The sequence below is a fragment of the Squalius cephalus genome, assembly GCF_949319135.1.
Source record: "Squalius cephalus genome assembly, chromosome: 8".
NCBI lineage: Eukaryota > Metazoa > Chordata > Actinopteri > Cypriniformes > Leuciscidae > Squalius > Squalius cephalus.
The window spans coordinates 8,151,444-8,167,492 of record NC_137129.1 but is presented as its reverse complement, the minus strand read 5'-3'; the positions used below and the strand labels follow the sequence as shown (position 1 = coordinate 8,167,492).

Genomic DNA, 16,049 nt, shown 5'->3' with positions numbered 1-16,049 from the left:
TTATGCCTTGGCCAAAACAACCCCAAAGATACAGACACAAACAGCTCAGGGCATCATTGCCCAACCTGGTCCTCCCCAAACAGGAAGTGCATGCAGAGAAAAAGTTATACTGGAAGGACAAAGTTCATTGGCAAGGTGTCCCCATCTACCGGTGTCTGCACAGCTCCAAAAGGCAGAGGGGCAGATAATACCTAAAGATCATACTTTTAAAGGTAAATCCACACCATGCTCATCCACCATGTCTACTAAAACTAAAATCTAATTCAAAACTAAATCTGAAACATAATATATATTCATTCATGCCATTTTGTGTGTGATTTTGCCAAAAGTAATACCGATTATATTACGGGGGTCTGCTGAATGGTTGATTCTTATTGGTTTACCAATGTTCTAAGGTGTGCAATTATTTTCCAGTAAACGCACAGCTAAAGCAGTTCCAGCAAGGTCTGTAACCGCATTACAGTTCCAAATCACTATTTCCATTATTTCAAAGGTCATAACGGACTACAGCAGCAAAAGAAACAAAACCCCCAAAGACAAGCAAATAGATATAACAATTAACAAATAATATGATACGAATTGACAAACTATATCCATCTTTCCCGAAATTATGTTTAATTAATTACTGTATCTATGGAACGCACACTCTCCTCCCGCTCTCACTCCCAGACAAACACACACATGTATAGGCCTACAGTACACACACACACACACACACACACTCGCACACACACTGTTGAGAACTGCAATGGCCCGTAGTCAATTATTCCTAATACTAACAGCTCTGGAAAAAGATCCACACCATAATCGTTGCAGCACCGTGTGACACAGTAGTGTTTTGTTCCTGAACGAAGCAGCGTTTTTGAACGAATCGGTTGAGTCTTTTTTTTGTTTGTATGCATAAGTGGCTGTGTCCAAAATCTCATACTCTCTTGAGTAGGTACTTATTTTGAATAAGTAATTACTTTGTGACTGCTAATAGTATGACTGTGTGCAGTATGAATGTAATCTGGACCTGCTACATTTTCCATGTTGCCCTTATCACGTGACCTACCAGCGTCAGTTGCGTTGCGTCATTGCCATTCGCAAATCCTCTCCTGTGGCCTAATGGGATAGTAAAGTGTTCATCGTATGCACACCTCAGAATTGTGTTCAGGTGCTGCTCATTTGTTAATCAGTAGTCTGTGTATTTATAGCCCTCAATTTGCCATCTGTCTCGGTCTCCCTTAAAGCTACACTGTGTAGGATTTTCTCCCATCTAGTGGTGAAATTGTATATACCAACTGAATATTACTTTCTAGCCCCGTTTTAACTCCTACGGTGGCCGTATTATTTCAAATCTGCCGGCAGTCGCGAGTAATCTCCCTCTCACATTCGTCACGGTGCCACTGAGTGTAAAAACGCAAAAGGTGAAGCTTGAATTTCCAGGTATGTCCCTCTTTGGCTAATGTATTTTCAAGATGGAGGCGCAATATGGCTGCCGCCATTTGAGCGACTCACTCGTATGGCAGATTTTACGCTTAAGAGAATACTTTATTAGTTGGTGGAAGTAATTACACATGAATGAGCACATATACTTTTGATAGAACAAAGTGTTTTTTGCTAAGAATCAACTTAAAAAGTTACACAGTGTAGCTTTAACAAATTAGGAACATGAAATGACAATAGTACACATTTATTTAGTTTTCTAAAGGACAAGTTTACAACTCTGAAGTTTTTTTTTTTTTTTTGGTGTGTGATTATTTGTTATTTATTTAATTATTATAATTTACCTTTATAGACAGTTTATCTCTGTCTAGCTCTGGTCCACACTCCAGTACAGTAGGTGGCAGTAATGCGCCGTTAAACATCAAGGAAGAAGAAGAATCTGTCTTGGTCTAGTTTTGTCATCTTTTGATACAGTAGTCCACTGCTCTGAGTTTCATGTCAATGCCATGCTTTACCTAGTCAAGCTTATGTTTGAGTTTTCAAGTTATTTCTTAGTAGGGTCTAGCTTTCTGGAATAGTTCCGCTAAAGTTGAGTCAGTTTTCTGAGCTCAAATGCAGTTTATTCCATAATTCAGAAAGTGTACAAACAAAGCAATAACTTTTAAATAAACATAAGCTTGACTAGGTAAAGCATGGCGCAGACATGGACATGAAACTCACAGCAGTGGACTACAGCATCAAAAGATGACAAAACTAGACCAAGACACATGGCAAAATGAGGGCTATAAATATACAGACTACATGACATGAAAACAACGTAGGAATCATGAAAACAAAGAGCCCAACCAAACACCAGCCTTACAATCTTTTGTGACCTACTGTTTTTTGCCTACTGTATAGTAGGGAAGTATGCGATTTGGGATGCAGCCAGTGTTTTTGAACAAATAGATTAAATTAATGATTAAAGTAACTCACTCATAATGACGCTTGTCGCCACCTGCTGGTGTAAAAATGTAACCCGTAGAAAGAGTCGCTGAAAAATTCTCAGCACTTTCGCACAAATTCTCTCTCGTGAACAATCAAACCTTAGCACACATACATTTACATTCCCACAACACACATTAGGCATCACACTGCAGCTGTTCTGTGTATGAAAAGGTTATAAGCTGCAAAACGTGTGTGTGTTGGGGGGGGGGATGCAATGACTAAAGAATGACTAGATACCACCAGAGTGATATCAACCTCCTTTCCAACTTATTGTACTGTGCTGCTGTGAGTTGTATATATTGCAAAATGACAAGTTTCTCAGTAGAAGTAGTTTTCATCTTACGGACATAAACAGACCCGATACTCATGTCGGTGTATTGAGTCTTGGTAGTTTATTCTTCCAGAACAGCAATTATAGAAACACCATTTAAGGTAAAGATTCAACAATCAACCTCATGCCGTCTTGTCGGTTTGGGAGTCTTTGGCGGTGTCACTGCATGGCACTGACGAATGGCTTGCATTAGCTCAGAGGGAAAGTGTTGTTTTTGTTGGCGAGGATGGCTATGGATGGTGCTCAGTCAACTCTCTCCTCAGGGCACGAAAGGAGCTGCTCAAACCCAAAAAGTCACTCATTATTTTGAAAATGAAAACAAAACAAACAAACCAAAAAAAAAAAACATAAAGAAGAGAGCATTGGCCCAAATCAATATATCCATTTCCTCTTGGTAATGGAATCCGTTTGTAATAGCAGTCTAAACACAATCGATTTGCAATCTTCATGTTTTTCTTTCCTCTCTCTCTCCTCTTTTTTTCTTATTAATTTTTTTTTTTTTTTTGCTAATGCTTCTGCCTCCTAAAGGGCAAAGGGTACATGCAGATTTAGATTCTAATTTGTGAAAATTGCATATGGAAATAAAGTGTTTAATTTGAATAAAGTAGTGTTTTTTTATTTTATGCTCACTAAAAATTACAGTAAAAACAGTAATGTTGTGAAATATTATTACAATTTTAAATAACTGTCTGTTAACATATTTTAATGAATTAAAATACAATATTTAATACAATTTACAATGTAATTTATTGTAGTGATGGAAAAGTTGAATTTTCAGCATCATTACTCCAGTCTTCAGTGTCACATGATCCTTCAGAAATCATTCTAATATGATGATTTGGTGCTCAAGAATAATTGTTGAAAACTGTTTACTTTTTTTGTGCGAACCAGTTTTTCTGGATTCTTTAATGAATTTGCAATTGTTTGAAATAGAAACAATTTCTTTTGTAACATTATAAATGTCTTTACTGTCATTTTTGACCAATTTGATGTGTCCTTGCTGAATAAAAGTAAAAAAAAAAAAAAAAAAAAAAAAAAAACTTTTGAATGGTAGTGTATTTATCTGAAATAAATATAAAATTAAAAATTTTGCATCACTTTATTATTGATTCATTTTTTAGTTAACCTTTACCAAAGCATTCAAATACACATTGATGTTGACGTAGTAGTTTTTTTTTTTTTTTTTAAATATGGCATATGGCATTAAAAATGACACTTTGGATTTGCCTAGTATTCCCGTTCCTCATGTGTTAATCCTGTCACCTGTTCTTCCTAAGGTGGATATGTGGAGCTGGGCAGGAGTGCAGATGGTGCCCACATGGCTCAGACCCGGGCTGGCAGCAGTACCGGGAGCGTGAAGAATGCAGCTGGCCCTCTTGATAATGCCAAATGCCATATATACCACAAGGATACCACTGTCGCAAAAACAAAGACCACAGGTCCAGGCCCTGGTGAAGATGATTCACTTACCTTACTCTCTCATTGTTCATTCTGTTTCTCTCTTTGTTTACTAAGAGCATTCTCTGTGTTTGTGGTTACAGACATGTCTATGCCAGAAAATATGGATGTAATCCAGCCTCGGAACAGCAGTGGAAGGTGTCCCCTACAAAACGCCCCGTTCATTACAGGCACAGGTCATGGCCCTCAGAGCCCGTGGTTGTTGCCGGCCAACAGTTTCCTGCGGTTTTCTGAGGTACAACCCAAGTCTAAGCATGAACCTGCTGATTTTCAGAGTATTGCAATGGTTTTGTAAATGCAATGAATGTGGGATGAGGTTATACTGAACACACACTCTAATAAGCAAAGGTTCTACAGTAGTGGTCAGCCTAGGAAAATTGACATCTTCACCCTTTATTCAAATGATGTTTTATTAAGAAAGTTCGGGAAGAACATGTTTAAATGATATATCCAATCAGCATGAGAGGAGGGTTTTATATACATAGCCGACTCACCTAGTTCCTCAACAGTTTTCTGCATCCCTCCGTCACCCCGACTCCTCACTCTCAGCTGGTTCCTATCCCAGCTGGGATACGGGGGAGTACTCTGGGTACTCTTTTATCTGATTATTTGTAATTAAAAATTTGTTAAAGATTTTGTAAGCATATTGCGTTTTGTTGTTTTATTTGGATAACGCAATGAAGCTTGCCAAATTGTGCAGACAATATTTTTTGGACAGGCTGTCACAACAAAATTAAATTATGGGAAGAAATTATGAACACATGCAAAATCAAGAGAGAACAAACAAAAAAATCATAACTGATTATGTTGTAGTCTGTGTTTTTTTTTTTTCTGCGAGCTTTTTGTGTTTCTATGTATTTTTCTTGCATAGTAAAATAAAACCTGTTGCCTTTTTTTTTTTTTTTTTTGCCAAATAATTTTGACAGATAAGGACCTAAACCATGTTTAGTTTGTGTGTGGGTGTATATACACTCACCTAAAGGATTATTAGGAACACCTGTTCAATTTCTCATTAATGCAATTATCTAATCAACCAATCACATGGCAGTTGCTTCAATGCATTTAGGGGTGTGGTCCTGGTCAAGACAATCTCCTGAACTCCAAACTGAATGTCAGAATGGGAAAGAAAGGTGATTTAAGCAATTTTGAGCGTGGCATGGTTGTTGGTGCCAGACGGGCCGGTCTGAGTATTTCACAATCTGCTCAGTTACTGGGATTTTCACACACAACCATTTCTATGGTTTACAAAGAATGGTGTGAAAAGGGAAAAACATCCAGTATGCGGCAGTCCTGTGGGCGAAAATGCCTTGTTGATGCTAGAGGTCAGAGGAGAATGGGCCGACTGATTCAAGCTGATAGAAGAGCAACATTGACTGAAATAACCACTCGTTACAACCGAGGTATGCAGCAAAGCATTTGTGAAGCCACAACACGCACAACCTTGAGGCGGATGGGCTATAACAGCAGAAGACCCCACCGGGTACCACTCATCTCCACTACAAATAGGATAAAGAGGCTACAATTTGCACGAGCTCACCAAAATTGGACAGTTCAAGACTGGAAAAATGTTGCCTGGTCTGATGAGTCTCGATTTCTGTTGAGACATTCAGACGGTAGAGTCAGAATTTGGCGTAAACAGAATGAGAACATGGATCCATCATGCCTTGTTACCACTGTGCAGGCTGGTGGTGGTGGTGTAATGGTGTGGGGGATGTTTTCTTGGCACACTTTAGGCCCCTTAGTGCCAATTGGGCATCGTTTAAATGCCACGGCCTACCTGAGCATTGTTTCTGACCATGTCCATCCCTTTATGACCACCATGTACCATCCTCTGATGGCTACTTCCAGCAGGATAATGCACCATGTCACAAAGCTCGAATCATTTCAAATTGGTTTCTTGAACATGACAATGAGTTCACTGTACTAAAATGGCCCCCACAGTCACCAGATCTCAACCCAATAGAGCATCTTTGGGATGTGGTGGAACGGGAGCTTCGTGCCCTGGATGTGCATCCCACAAATCTCCATCAACTGCAAGATGCTATCCTATCAATATGGGCCAACATTTCTAAAGAATGCTTTCAGCACCTTGTTGAATCAATGCCACGTAGAATTAAGGCAGTTCTGAAGGCGAAAGGGGGTCAAACACAGTATTAGTATGGTGTTCCTAATAATCCTTTAGGTGAGTGTATATATATATATATATATATATATATATATATATATATATATATATATATATATATTAGTGGTGGGCCGTTATCGGCGTTAACGTGCTGCGTTAACGTGAGACTCTTATCGGGCGATTAAAAAAAATATCGCCGTTAATCTATTCTCAAAGTTGGGTTGGGAGCTGGGTCTATACCATAGACTGTAAAAAATATATACTAAGCAAGCTATGATGACTTTCACCTTGATATTTTAGTGCGGATTCGGTTCGGTGTTCGGTACGCATTTTCAAACCGAACGGTTCGTTGGACCATTTTTCCTGCCGACTAAAATTTCGTTATTTCAAGTGTAGGCGGGTCGCGCGTGGCAAGTGCGCTCATAATGTAACTGTACGTTCACACCGCCGCCGACTTGAGCTTCCAAAGTTACCGGAAGTCATTCATTTTCAATGGAAGCTGGCTTCTCTCAGCTGCAAGGAGCGTCAAATCCATCGGCGTCGCATTTTGGGCGTTTTGAGAGTTTTGAGCGTCAAAGTTGAAAGTAGCTCAACTTTATGGTAATGAGCTATGATGCGGTTCAGCGGCAAGCAGCGGCAAACGCCAGCAACCAATCGGAATATAGACGTCCTTCGCGCTGGCTGATTCCGGACAAACATACAATGTAAACTTTCGTTCCTACCAAAACATTAGTTCCGAGAAAATGGAGGAGAAGCTGATCATCGCCGTTGCTGGGTTTCCTATCATTATCGGTTTAATTGCACAGTTTAACCATCATAGAGTGAAAGTTTAGCATTTGCATGTGTTTTTAAGTCCTGTCAGTTTAAAGCGAGGCTCAGTAACTTCGGGATTTCTTCGCTGTATTCTCGCTTTTTGCTCGCAGGTTTCTCTCTAGAGCTCCCCCCACAGCTTCGGAATAGATATTTGACAACACTGTTGTAAAAACTCGTAGGCGATTCTCGGACACCAGAGGCTAGTAGATCAACGACATCAAAGCAGATGGGACATTCTTTAAAACGTCTTCTTCATTCGGGTTCAAACAGCGTGAGGGAGCGCAATAATGACGGCATTTTAGCAGATTTCTTTTGGCCGTAAAGCAATTGTTTACATCGCGAGACCTGATATCACGTGAGACTTCCTGACGGGCGGCCGGCGGCCCGCCGGCTCAAAGTTGCAAGTGCGTATTTTCCGCTCACGGGCACCAGGGGGGTGCGAAACGACCACCATTCAACCCGAAATAAGTAATATAACCATTCCAATGACTCCGAAGCTGTTCAGTTAAGGTAAAAAAGTTACTTAGTTCACCTTTAACAGGGCGCGCTTGACAGGGCATATATAAGAACGAGCAGAGAGAGAGAGAGAGAGCCCCGGCCGCACGCGCGCACTCACTATTAATAATAATAATAATAATAATAATAATAATAATAATAATAATAATAGCTAATTATTCTTTTTTTCGCGACCAAATGTGACCAAAACGGTTATAAAAATGCTGTCATTATAAAAGGTTTCTAGTGTCAATGTATTGCTTGTTTTTTCTGTTTACATTTCATGGTGTGACACTTCTCTTCTCCCATCATCGAACATAGAATGCTTCTACGTCAGAGCGGCTAAAGCATCAGCAAGCTTCCCCGAACTTTTTGACAAGCGTCTTTGACAGGGCGGCCAGAGCTTCTTTGCAGCTCAAGTCGGCGGCGGTGTGAACGTACAGTAAGAGACGCTGGCGCGACCACAACATTCTCGACATCAAATGGAAAACGTAATGCAAGCGGAACGAAACTGAGCTACTCGTTATTGTGTGGTTGATGGACCGTTGTTTATCAGTTTGGACCAAAGCAGCGCGAGCCGATCTTGATCAAGAGATCCAGTAAATAAATCATTTGAATTTGCTACTTAAGTAATAACATCGCTGCAAGATCTAGTGAGAAACATTCACATTTCTCCGTTATTAACGGATCAAGCAGTGCGTAAGCCAGGAAGAAACATTGTGCCATGAATGAACTATCCAGTGTCCACAGATCTGCAACATTTACCATGGATTTACTGTAGTAACACTTACTGCAACCATGGAAGTTTGGCAGGAATAGTAGGCTATAATGCTTTAAAGTAACATTACGTTGGTTTTATTTTGACATTATGAATAAAATTGCTGCCCTCAAATGTTAATCTGAACTAAAAATTTTTAAATAACCTGTTAAACTTGAAAGTAATGCCATAAGTTAATATAGAACCTTTTCGCCTTTAAAACTGAGTCAAGAACCCCAGGGATCTATTTAGAACCCCACTGAATTTTCTAAGAGTGGATAATCTTATTTTGCTGACTGTATGACCTTCTCACTTTCCCTCAGGATGATTAGTTGCATGGAGGTGTCTGAATGAGTTTGTGTACGAGTAAAGCGAGAGGCATAAGATGTATGCCACAGAATTTAGCACAGTAGGTAACAAAGAACAGGAGGCCAATTAAACTGCCATGTTTGATGCCAGTCCAAGTAGTTGATTGAACATTTGTAGCAAGCAGTGACTTTTAATTGACAGGCCGTGCTTTTTATGATTATTATGATTATTCTAAAATGTTTTTCTCTCGAAATGAGGTGTTACATGTTGCTTGAGACTTATAAAGAGTTTAAAGAAACTTTTTGTTTGCTTTGTGACCAGCCCCGAAGAGTATTTACATGAACAGCATGCTTTAAAACCAGGCTGTGTGCTGTTGCTAGGCTACACAGGCTTCTTGTTCTTAGGCAATTAGATTTTTCATCTAGAGATATCAGGAAAACCATTATTTCATCATATAGGCATAATTTTATACTGGACAATCGTCCTTGTTGAATTTCTCCGTCTTAAATTATTTATTTGGCTGAAAGGGATGAGATTTCCGATACTGTTCAAATCTGAAATGAAACTGCTTCGGGCGCTGGACTGATGTTCTCCTATTTAGTTATAGTTCAGAGGAATGATAGAATTGAAGTGCTATAGAAAAAGAGAAGGTGGAAGAGATAAAGAGAGAACTTTTCCTTTAAATCACAAGATTTGAATGAGTTCTAACTTTTTCAACTTAATAATGTGTTGACAAGCAGGCAGATGAAGAAGAGTATCATTAACCAGCTGAAATGATCGTCAAGATGTTGCTAAGCTACTGCCACCGCCGAAAATAGAAATATAATAGATTTTTGACAGAACTCAGAACTTATGCACAAGAGAGTTTATTATGCATTTTGTCTAAATGGTGTACACAACCTTTCATTTAAAATAAATATTAAAATATCATTAAATAGCGGTTTTACATACATACATATACACAAGCGATACATAAACTACCACAACTTCAGTGACCTGTATTAGGCACATATCTATTAGAGGGGTCCTATTATGCTTATTTTCAACTTTCTTTAGCATGTAATGCTGTTTGACAATGACGTACACGCCACAATTTTCCTGATTTAAATAATTCCCACCCAAGGTAGACTTAAAAAAAAAAAAAATCGGTCGAGGCCTAGTTGAGTTGTATTAGTTGTGTGTTGAAACTTACAAACTTGCGGTTATAGTAAGGGGTGTGACAATTTTTAAATATGCTCGATGCGGTTGACAAATCACAACACACGGGTCTCGCTGACCAATCAGAGCACATCGCGCTTTTTGGAAGGGGGAGCTAAACAGAGCGTTACTGACAGACTGGGAAGAACGGTGCTGCAACAATGTCAATATGTGAAAAATAATGTTTTTTGAACATTTAAGCATGGAAACTTATTTTAGTCGACCTCAAAAACAATTTTTTTTTTTTTTTTGAAAGGGCATATTATATAGGCCCTTTTTTTTTTTTTTTTAAGCTCACCCAAAAATGATTTGCAGATGTGTTAGTGTTAAAGCTTTTGGTAACTATACTTACCCGTGGAGTTAAATTGGTACTGCTTATATTGTCTCATCTTTTCCGAGATAGAGATCAAGGCAGTCTAAAAACAAATTTGGAACAGTTTACAGTAAATTAGGAGAAAAACTATATGACAAACCTTTTCAGACAAACCTTAAAGTCAAAAATGATGCAATGAAGGTTTTATATTCCAAAACAGAGGCCCATAATGACCCAACAGAGAGATGTGTGTATTTATTCAATTGGAGAAGTAAATAGAGTTCAGTTTTGGTCTTATTACCATTGTAATATATGGTACTATTGTTTTATTACCAAATTAGTATATAGTCTTTAAACACTGCACAGAAAATAAAATGAAAGTGTCCATCTTTGCGTAACATTAAAAAAAAAAAAATTGTGGCACATCAGTTATCATAAATATGTACTATTTTAATAATTTAAAAAAAACCTTCACAGTTAACTATCTCTTCAGTCTGCATAAGGGCACCAGGGCACCATGAAGATATGATGTGCATAAAACATTTAGCATTAGTATTCAGTTCAAGTCAGTTGATTTTATATTGTACCTAAATGTTTAATGTCATCACTTCATGGATGGCCACCCTTGGGCTTGGTCTATAATTTTTTATCAGACTCAAAACAAAACAAAATATTTTTCTTTTTTAATGCTCTAAATGGATTGCCAATGAAGTGCCATAGAAATTGTTTATTTTTATACCTTTTTTGTTTTTCAAAATGAATCTGGAACTTTCAAAGAAGCCTCTAGACAGCTCCTTCTTGAAACAAGTTCAAAATACATTATTGTTAGCATGGAGGTTTGATCTATTTCAGTGTATTTTCACATCGTCTGCTTAATATATGATGTAGCTATCAGGATAACACTTAATAAAGCAACCCAGTTCCCACATTTATTTATGTACCAAGCCAGAAACATGTCACAGTGTCCAGGCTCCAAACAAGGCATCAGAATATCTCTGCCTGGCGTTATATTGGCATTTTCTTGGCTCCATTCATTGGCCATTGATTTTACTCTCCTTTTCTATATTCTTATTCTCTATAATTTATCCTCCTCTTGATTTTTTTATACTGATAGGGTTAACTACAATCCCATGAAGCACTGCGAACAGCATAATCGAATTAAAAATGATGGTGAAATAAAAAAAATATTTAAAGATGTTGATTTTATATAGGCAATATATATAAAGGTGTTTCGGCTCTGATTGGTGGAATTTTCTGTACTGCATCATGGGTAATGTAGTTTTTCACCACAAATTCCATTGTTAAACACGATTATTTTAAAACTAAGTATAGTTTTTTTCTTCTGGAACTAGACTTGCACTCTATGACTCTAAAAATATAATGTGGCGTTACCAAGCAGTTGCCTTTGGCTTGCTCAGTTGGGGATATTTGGGGATATTTAATTTAATTAATCAATCAACGATACTATTGATCAGCATTACCAAACGTGGACGTTCCACTAGAAACAAACATTGATGTATTGTTTTAATTTAATACTGTGAAGCTGCTTTGATACAACCTATGTTGTGAAAAGCGCTATATAAATAAACTTGACTTGACTTGACTTGACCAAGTAAAACATTGTAATCTTTCCTTACATCTTTCCTGTGTTTACAAGTGTTTATACCTTAATCATTATTTGAAAAAGGTTTTTAAAGATAGTTTTCAAAATAAAAGGGTAAAGTATTAAAACTGTATTTTAATTTTATTTTTGAAAAGCTTTATGCCTAAGAGAGACATATCGACATATATTACTTTTTTTTTTCTTCAAAAGTTTATCCCAAACTGCTTAATAATGTATGTCACATCACTGACCCCATGTGCCAATATATCCGTTAGACAGGCGGTCGATGTGCTATTGTTTTACCTTGTGTGACAACTGCAAAGTTACACTGCTTTCCCAAAATACTCTGCTGTCACGAGAACGGCTTCTTAACGTGTCAAACCCTTCACAACCTTACCTTACGGAACAATGGTCACAGATGTGAGGATGAATAGATTCGGAAGACAGAAGTGAAGGGCAGACAGATGAGCATTAGGGTACGCGTGAGCAAGAGCGTTCGCGGTACGGTACCGGCAGACGCACATGTAACCTGCTGCGAGGGGAACTAATTGAATATGGGAGATGCTATTTGTATGACTGTCTCTGGTGATGGATGCCCCTCATAAGAGCCTTGAAATTCGAGATCATTCTTCAATCTTCAATCTTCAGTTATCTGCACTTGCTTCCTCTTTCATTCCCCGGTAGCATTTTGTACCATTTGTTTTCACTCTCCCTTTATCATACTTCACGTTTTATCATGTGATTATTAATCACATGCTGATGACATGACTGGAACACGAGCGCTTGTTTCTGTCCTCCAATGGCATGCAAGGGTGAAATGAGGGCAGAGGTCTGAATTAGCAATGCATTATGGGAAGATTGCCCAGAAGCCTTTTGGGAGGAGACAGTAATTGTGGACACCTCTGCCCTGCACCTGTGGAGGTGTGTGTATGACCGGCTGTGTCGTGGCCTTGGAGGCCGGAGGCTGTCTGAACGAATAAGCACTTTGCAGTAATCTGATGGTGTATTATTTAGTGAGGCGTTTGGCTTGGCTGATAGTAGTTAAGTCACGCTGGTTATTGTGAATTATGAACCCTTTTCTTTGACTTGCACACAGCCATTTGTATTCATAATTTGCATTCATTCATCACACCTTAAACTTTGTGGGCTGTGTAAGTACGTCTAGGTGCGTGTGACTGAGAGTCTATGTGGGTGTGTATGTGCCTGTAGACTTGGTTTATAAAGATATATTATATGTGTGTGAAAAGAGGTGAAGGGAAGATTGGGGTAAAAGTCATGTGGACACTAAAAGAAGATTATTTCTGAGACACATTTTTGAATAGATCTCCAGGTATGGGTGATAATTAAGAAGTTTTGGTCCTGACTTTTAAAGGTCCCATTGCATGGATTATTTTATTATTTTAGAATGTTTCCTGGGGTGCCCTTATAATGTTAGTATGTTTTTTTTAGATCAAAAGTTGTTATAATTTAGAAATAAAAGGCATATTTCTTAGCCTGATTTTAGCCTCTGATTTGAACGCTCTGTTTGAAGGGGCGTGTCTGTTGTGAGATTTCAGTGTAAACGCCCACTGCTGTGATTGGCTGACATGCTTGCATATGAAATATCTAGCATTACATGTGGAACTCTCTCGAAAACTTTTACTATTACAGCTATACAGCTATCAGGATTAACGAATCGTGAGAAGTTTAAGTATTTAGATCTATTCCCATCACATAAAAGGTTGCAGTGATGAGCACTGAGCAGACGACAGTCTGTTGATCGCGTGAATGAAGACTGCACTCTCATTAATGCTTTCACCAATGCAAACATGAGGTAAGTACAGTAAGAGCTTTGTTGTGCAGCAGCGTCATTGATTTCATAACTAGTTTTGGCAAGTGTCCAGATAAACTCGCGCTGTGTGATTGACAGCTTGGGCGATTGGAAAGGGATTGTTCTTTGATTGCTTTCTGTATATATATTAATCACAGTTTAAGTAAGATTATTTTCATCCTACTAAGAGAAACGACGTGAAGTTGATCGTTTAGTCACTGGCTTGATTTACTGATGCATAAACAGTATTGAACGACTTTGAGAGAAATATTATCTGTCTGAACTTGAACAATTACACATCAGAAGTTCACATAACCCACTGGTTCTTCAGAGGCTCGGATTAAGGAACTAAAAACATACTTTTGTGTTCATTTGTAGATCCAAACACTGAGCAACTGCCATGCTTCGCTCGTTTGCAAGCCATGATGTCTCTCGAGGAAAAAACAATATCGCGCTCGCGCAGCGCATTTTCTCATGGGCGGGCCAAATTATTTTTGCGGGCAAAGAAGAGAAACGGGAGGTGACCTTTCCCCTTATGACAACATAAGGGGAAGTTTTATTTCAGCTAGTTGCCAAGGCAACGTTTCATATTTTCATTTAGCTTAACTTAAAAACTTAACTTAAAAAAACAAAACAAAAAAATTAAATTAATAAAAACTATATAGACATAAAAAAAAAACCCACACAGCAAAAAATAAACTTTAAATTAAAATGAAAACAGAAAATATAAACATAAAATCTAATTCAAAATATTAATAAAAACTATAGTATCTCAGTTATTAAAAAATAACACTGGTACATACAGTGCATTACAGAATCATTTTGTATTATACATACATACAAATATTGAAGTGATTTATGTTTTAAAAAGGTAATAATTCAGTTTTTTGCATAATTTAAGGTTGATAGTTTGAATCTGGGAGAATGGTAAAACAAAATCTGTACATAAAGTACAGTTGAAAAGTAGCAACACATAAATTACAAAGGCTCAATAAAAGTTTCTAAAACTGTTTAATGTGCCCTTAATATACCAATAATAATAATTGCATTAGAAAAATCAAACCCTGGGACATAATTGTGTCTGAAGTTGAAGAAACACCCGTATATATTTGTTAACAGAGGTGAGAACAGGAAATTTCCCTCACTATAAAGTGTAACATTAAACGATCTGTGCATCCCTAAAAGAAGAACATGATGGTGACTTCCTATAAGATTACTAAGACTATGTTCTTTTCTAGATGGCAGAAAGGTTGAGGCCTGCTGTTTCAGCCTCCCTGAAATGCCAATCAAAACAGCACAAGCTTTCAACAGTTGTAGACAGATTTAAAATAAATATGTTTGCTCTTTCCACTGCCTCTGAACCTGTGTGCGTACAGCTGAATAATTTATGAACGGCTCTGATTTTGTGCAGGGTGAATCCCGTTTTTTGAGAAAACAGATACAAAGGAGTGTCTGTGTGAGTCTCAGATCAGCTGTGGAGTAACAGCTGAAGTGTCTGATGCTCTAACAACAAGAAGTAACTGTATTACCTCAGCGACACTGTCACATTCATGCGAATACAATATATGGCTCTGATGATATTTATGAGATGGGGAAACTAAAATGGAGGTATATGCTGCTTTAGATCAAGCCGCTTTGATGTCATGTCACGACTGTGAATCTCTGGTCTTACGCATCTGAGGCACCAGGAAAAAAAAGAAAAGAAAATGAACGTCCTCTCTCACATTGATGGGAAACAGAAAGGTGGTTATCTTCTCTTTATGCTTATTTTACTGAAACGGTGACATGAAACAGTGGATGGAAACCAGAAAATTGTTGAGAGATTCTTTGAGAGAGTGGTTTGAAGTACCTTGTTTGATGTAAATATTCACGCCCCCAATTTAATTAATATAATTATTTATTAAATCGAATTATTATAATTTCATAATTAAATTATTAATGTCATTTACTTTCATTTAACCCTCAAAGATCTCGGAAATCAGATCTTCTGCGCAGCGGCTCATTTAAATGCCTCTGATTGGCCAATGCGCTCAACAGACATGTCAGTGATTGGCTACAATGATCAATGCTGCAAAAGCACGTTGTAAGTAGTGAACTTTGTTGCAAAGGGAGAAAATATAAATATAATACTGTAATATGCACTTTTCATCATTAGTTAATCGCTGCAGCTCTAATCGCATTCACAATTATTTTTCTGATTAATTGTTAAGCTCTGTGAGAAAGACAAGGTAACAAAACATGCAGGGCTTTGGCCCACGTTACGTTATTGGCATCTTCTGCTTATTCCTTGTACAGGTGGACCCCATGTATATGGTTGTCAACCCCCTATGTCCCTCCAATCCTTTGCCTCCACCAGGATTTGGCCTCAATCCATGCTATGTTGTTAGAGACTTCTCCCTGTGGCCTTATCAACATGGCAACTG

At 38.0% G+C, this 16,049-nt stretch overlaps 1 protein-coding gene across 1 annotated transcript in view; it reads left to right on the top strand.

Moving 5' to 3' along the window:
• Positions 1-2,972: 2,972 nt before the first annotated feature.
• Positions 2,973-16,049, top strand: part of c19h1orf94 (chromosome 19 C1orf94 homolog) — a gene marked incomplete at both ends in the record, with an annotated part of 92,714 nt that continues 79,637 nt past the window's right edge. Inside the window, 4 exons of the mRNA XM_079878798.1 lie at positions 2,973-2,985; positions 4,024-4,197; positions 4,288-4,439; positions 15,922-16,049. Coding sequence (XP_079734924.1) covers positions 2,973-2,985; positions 4,024-4,197; positions 4,288-4,439; positions 15,922-16,049 — 467 coding nt within the window. The remainder of the gene's footprint in view (positions 2,986-4,023; positions 4,198-4,287; positions 4,440-15,921) is intronic.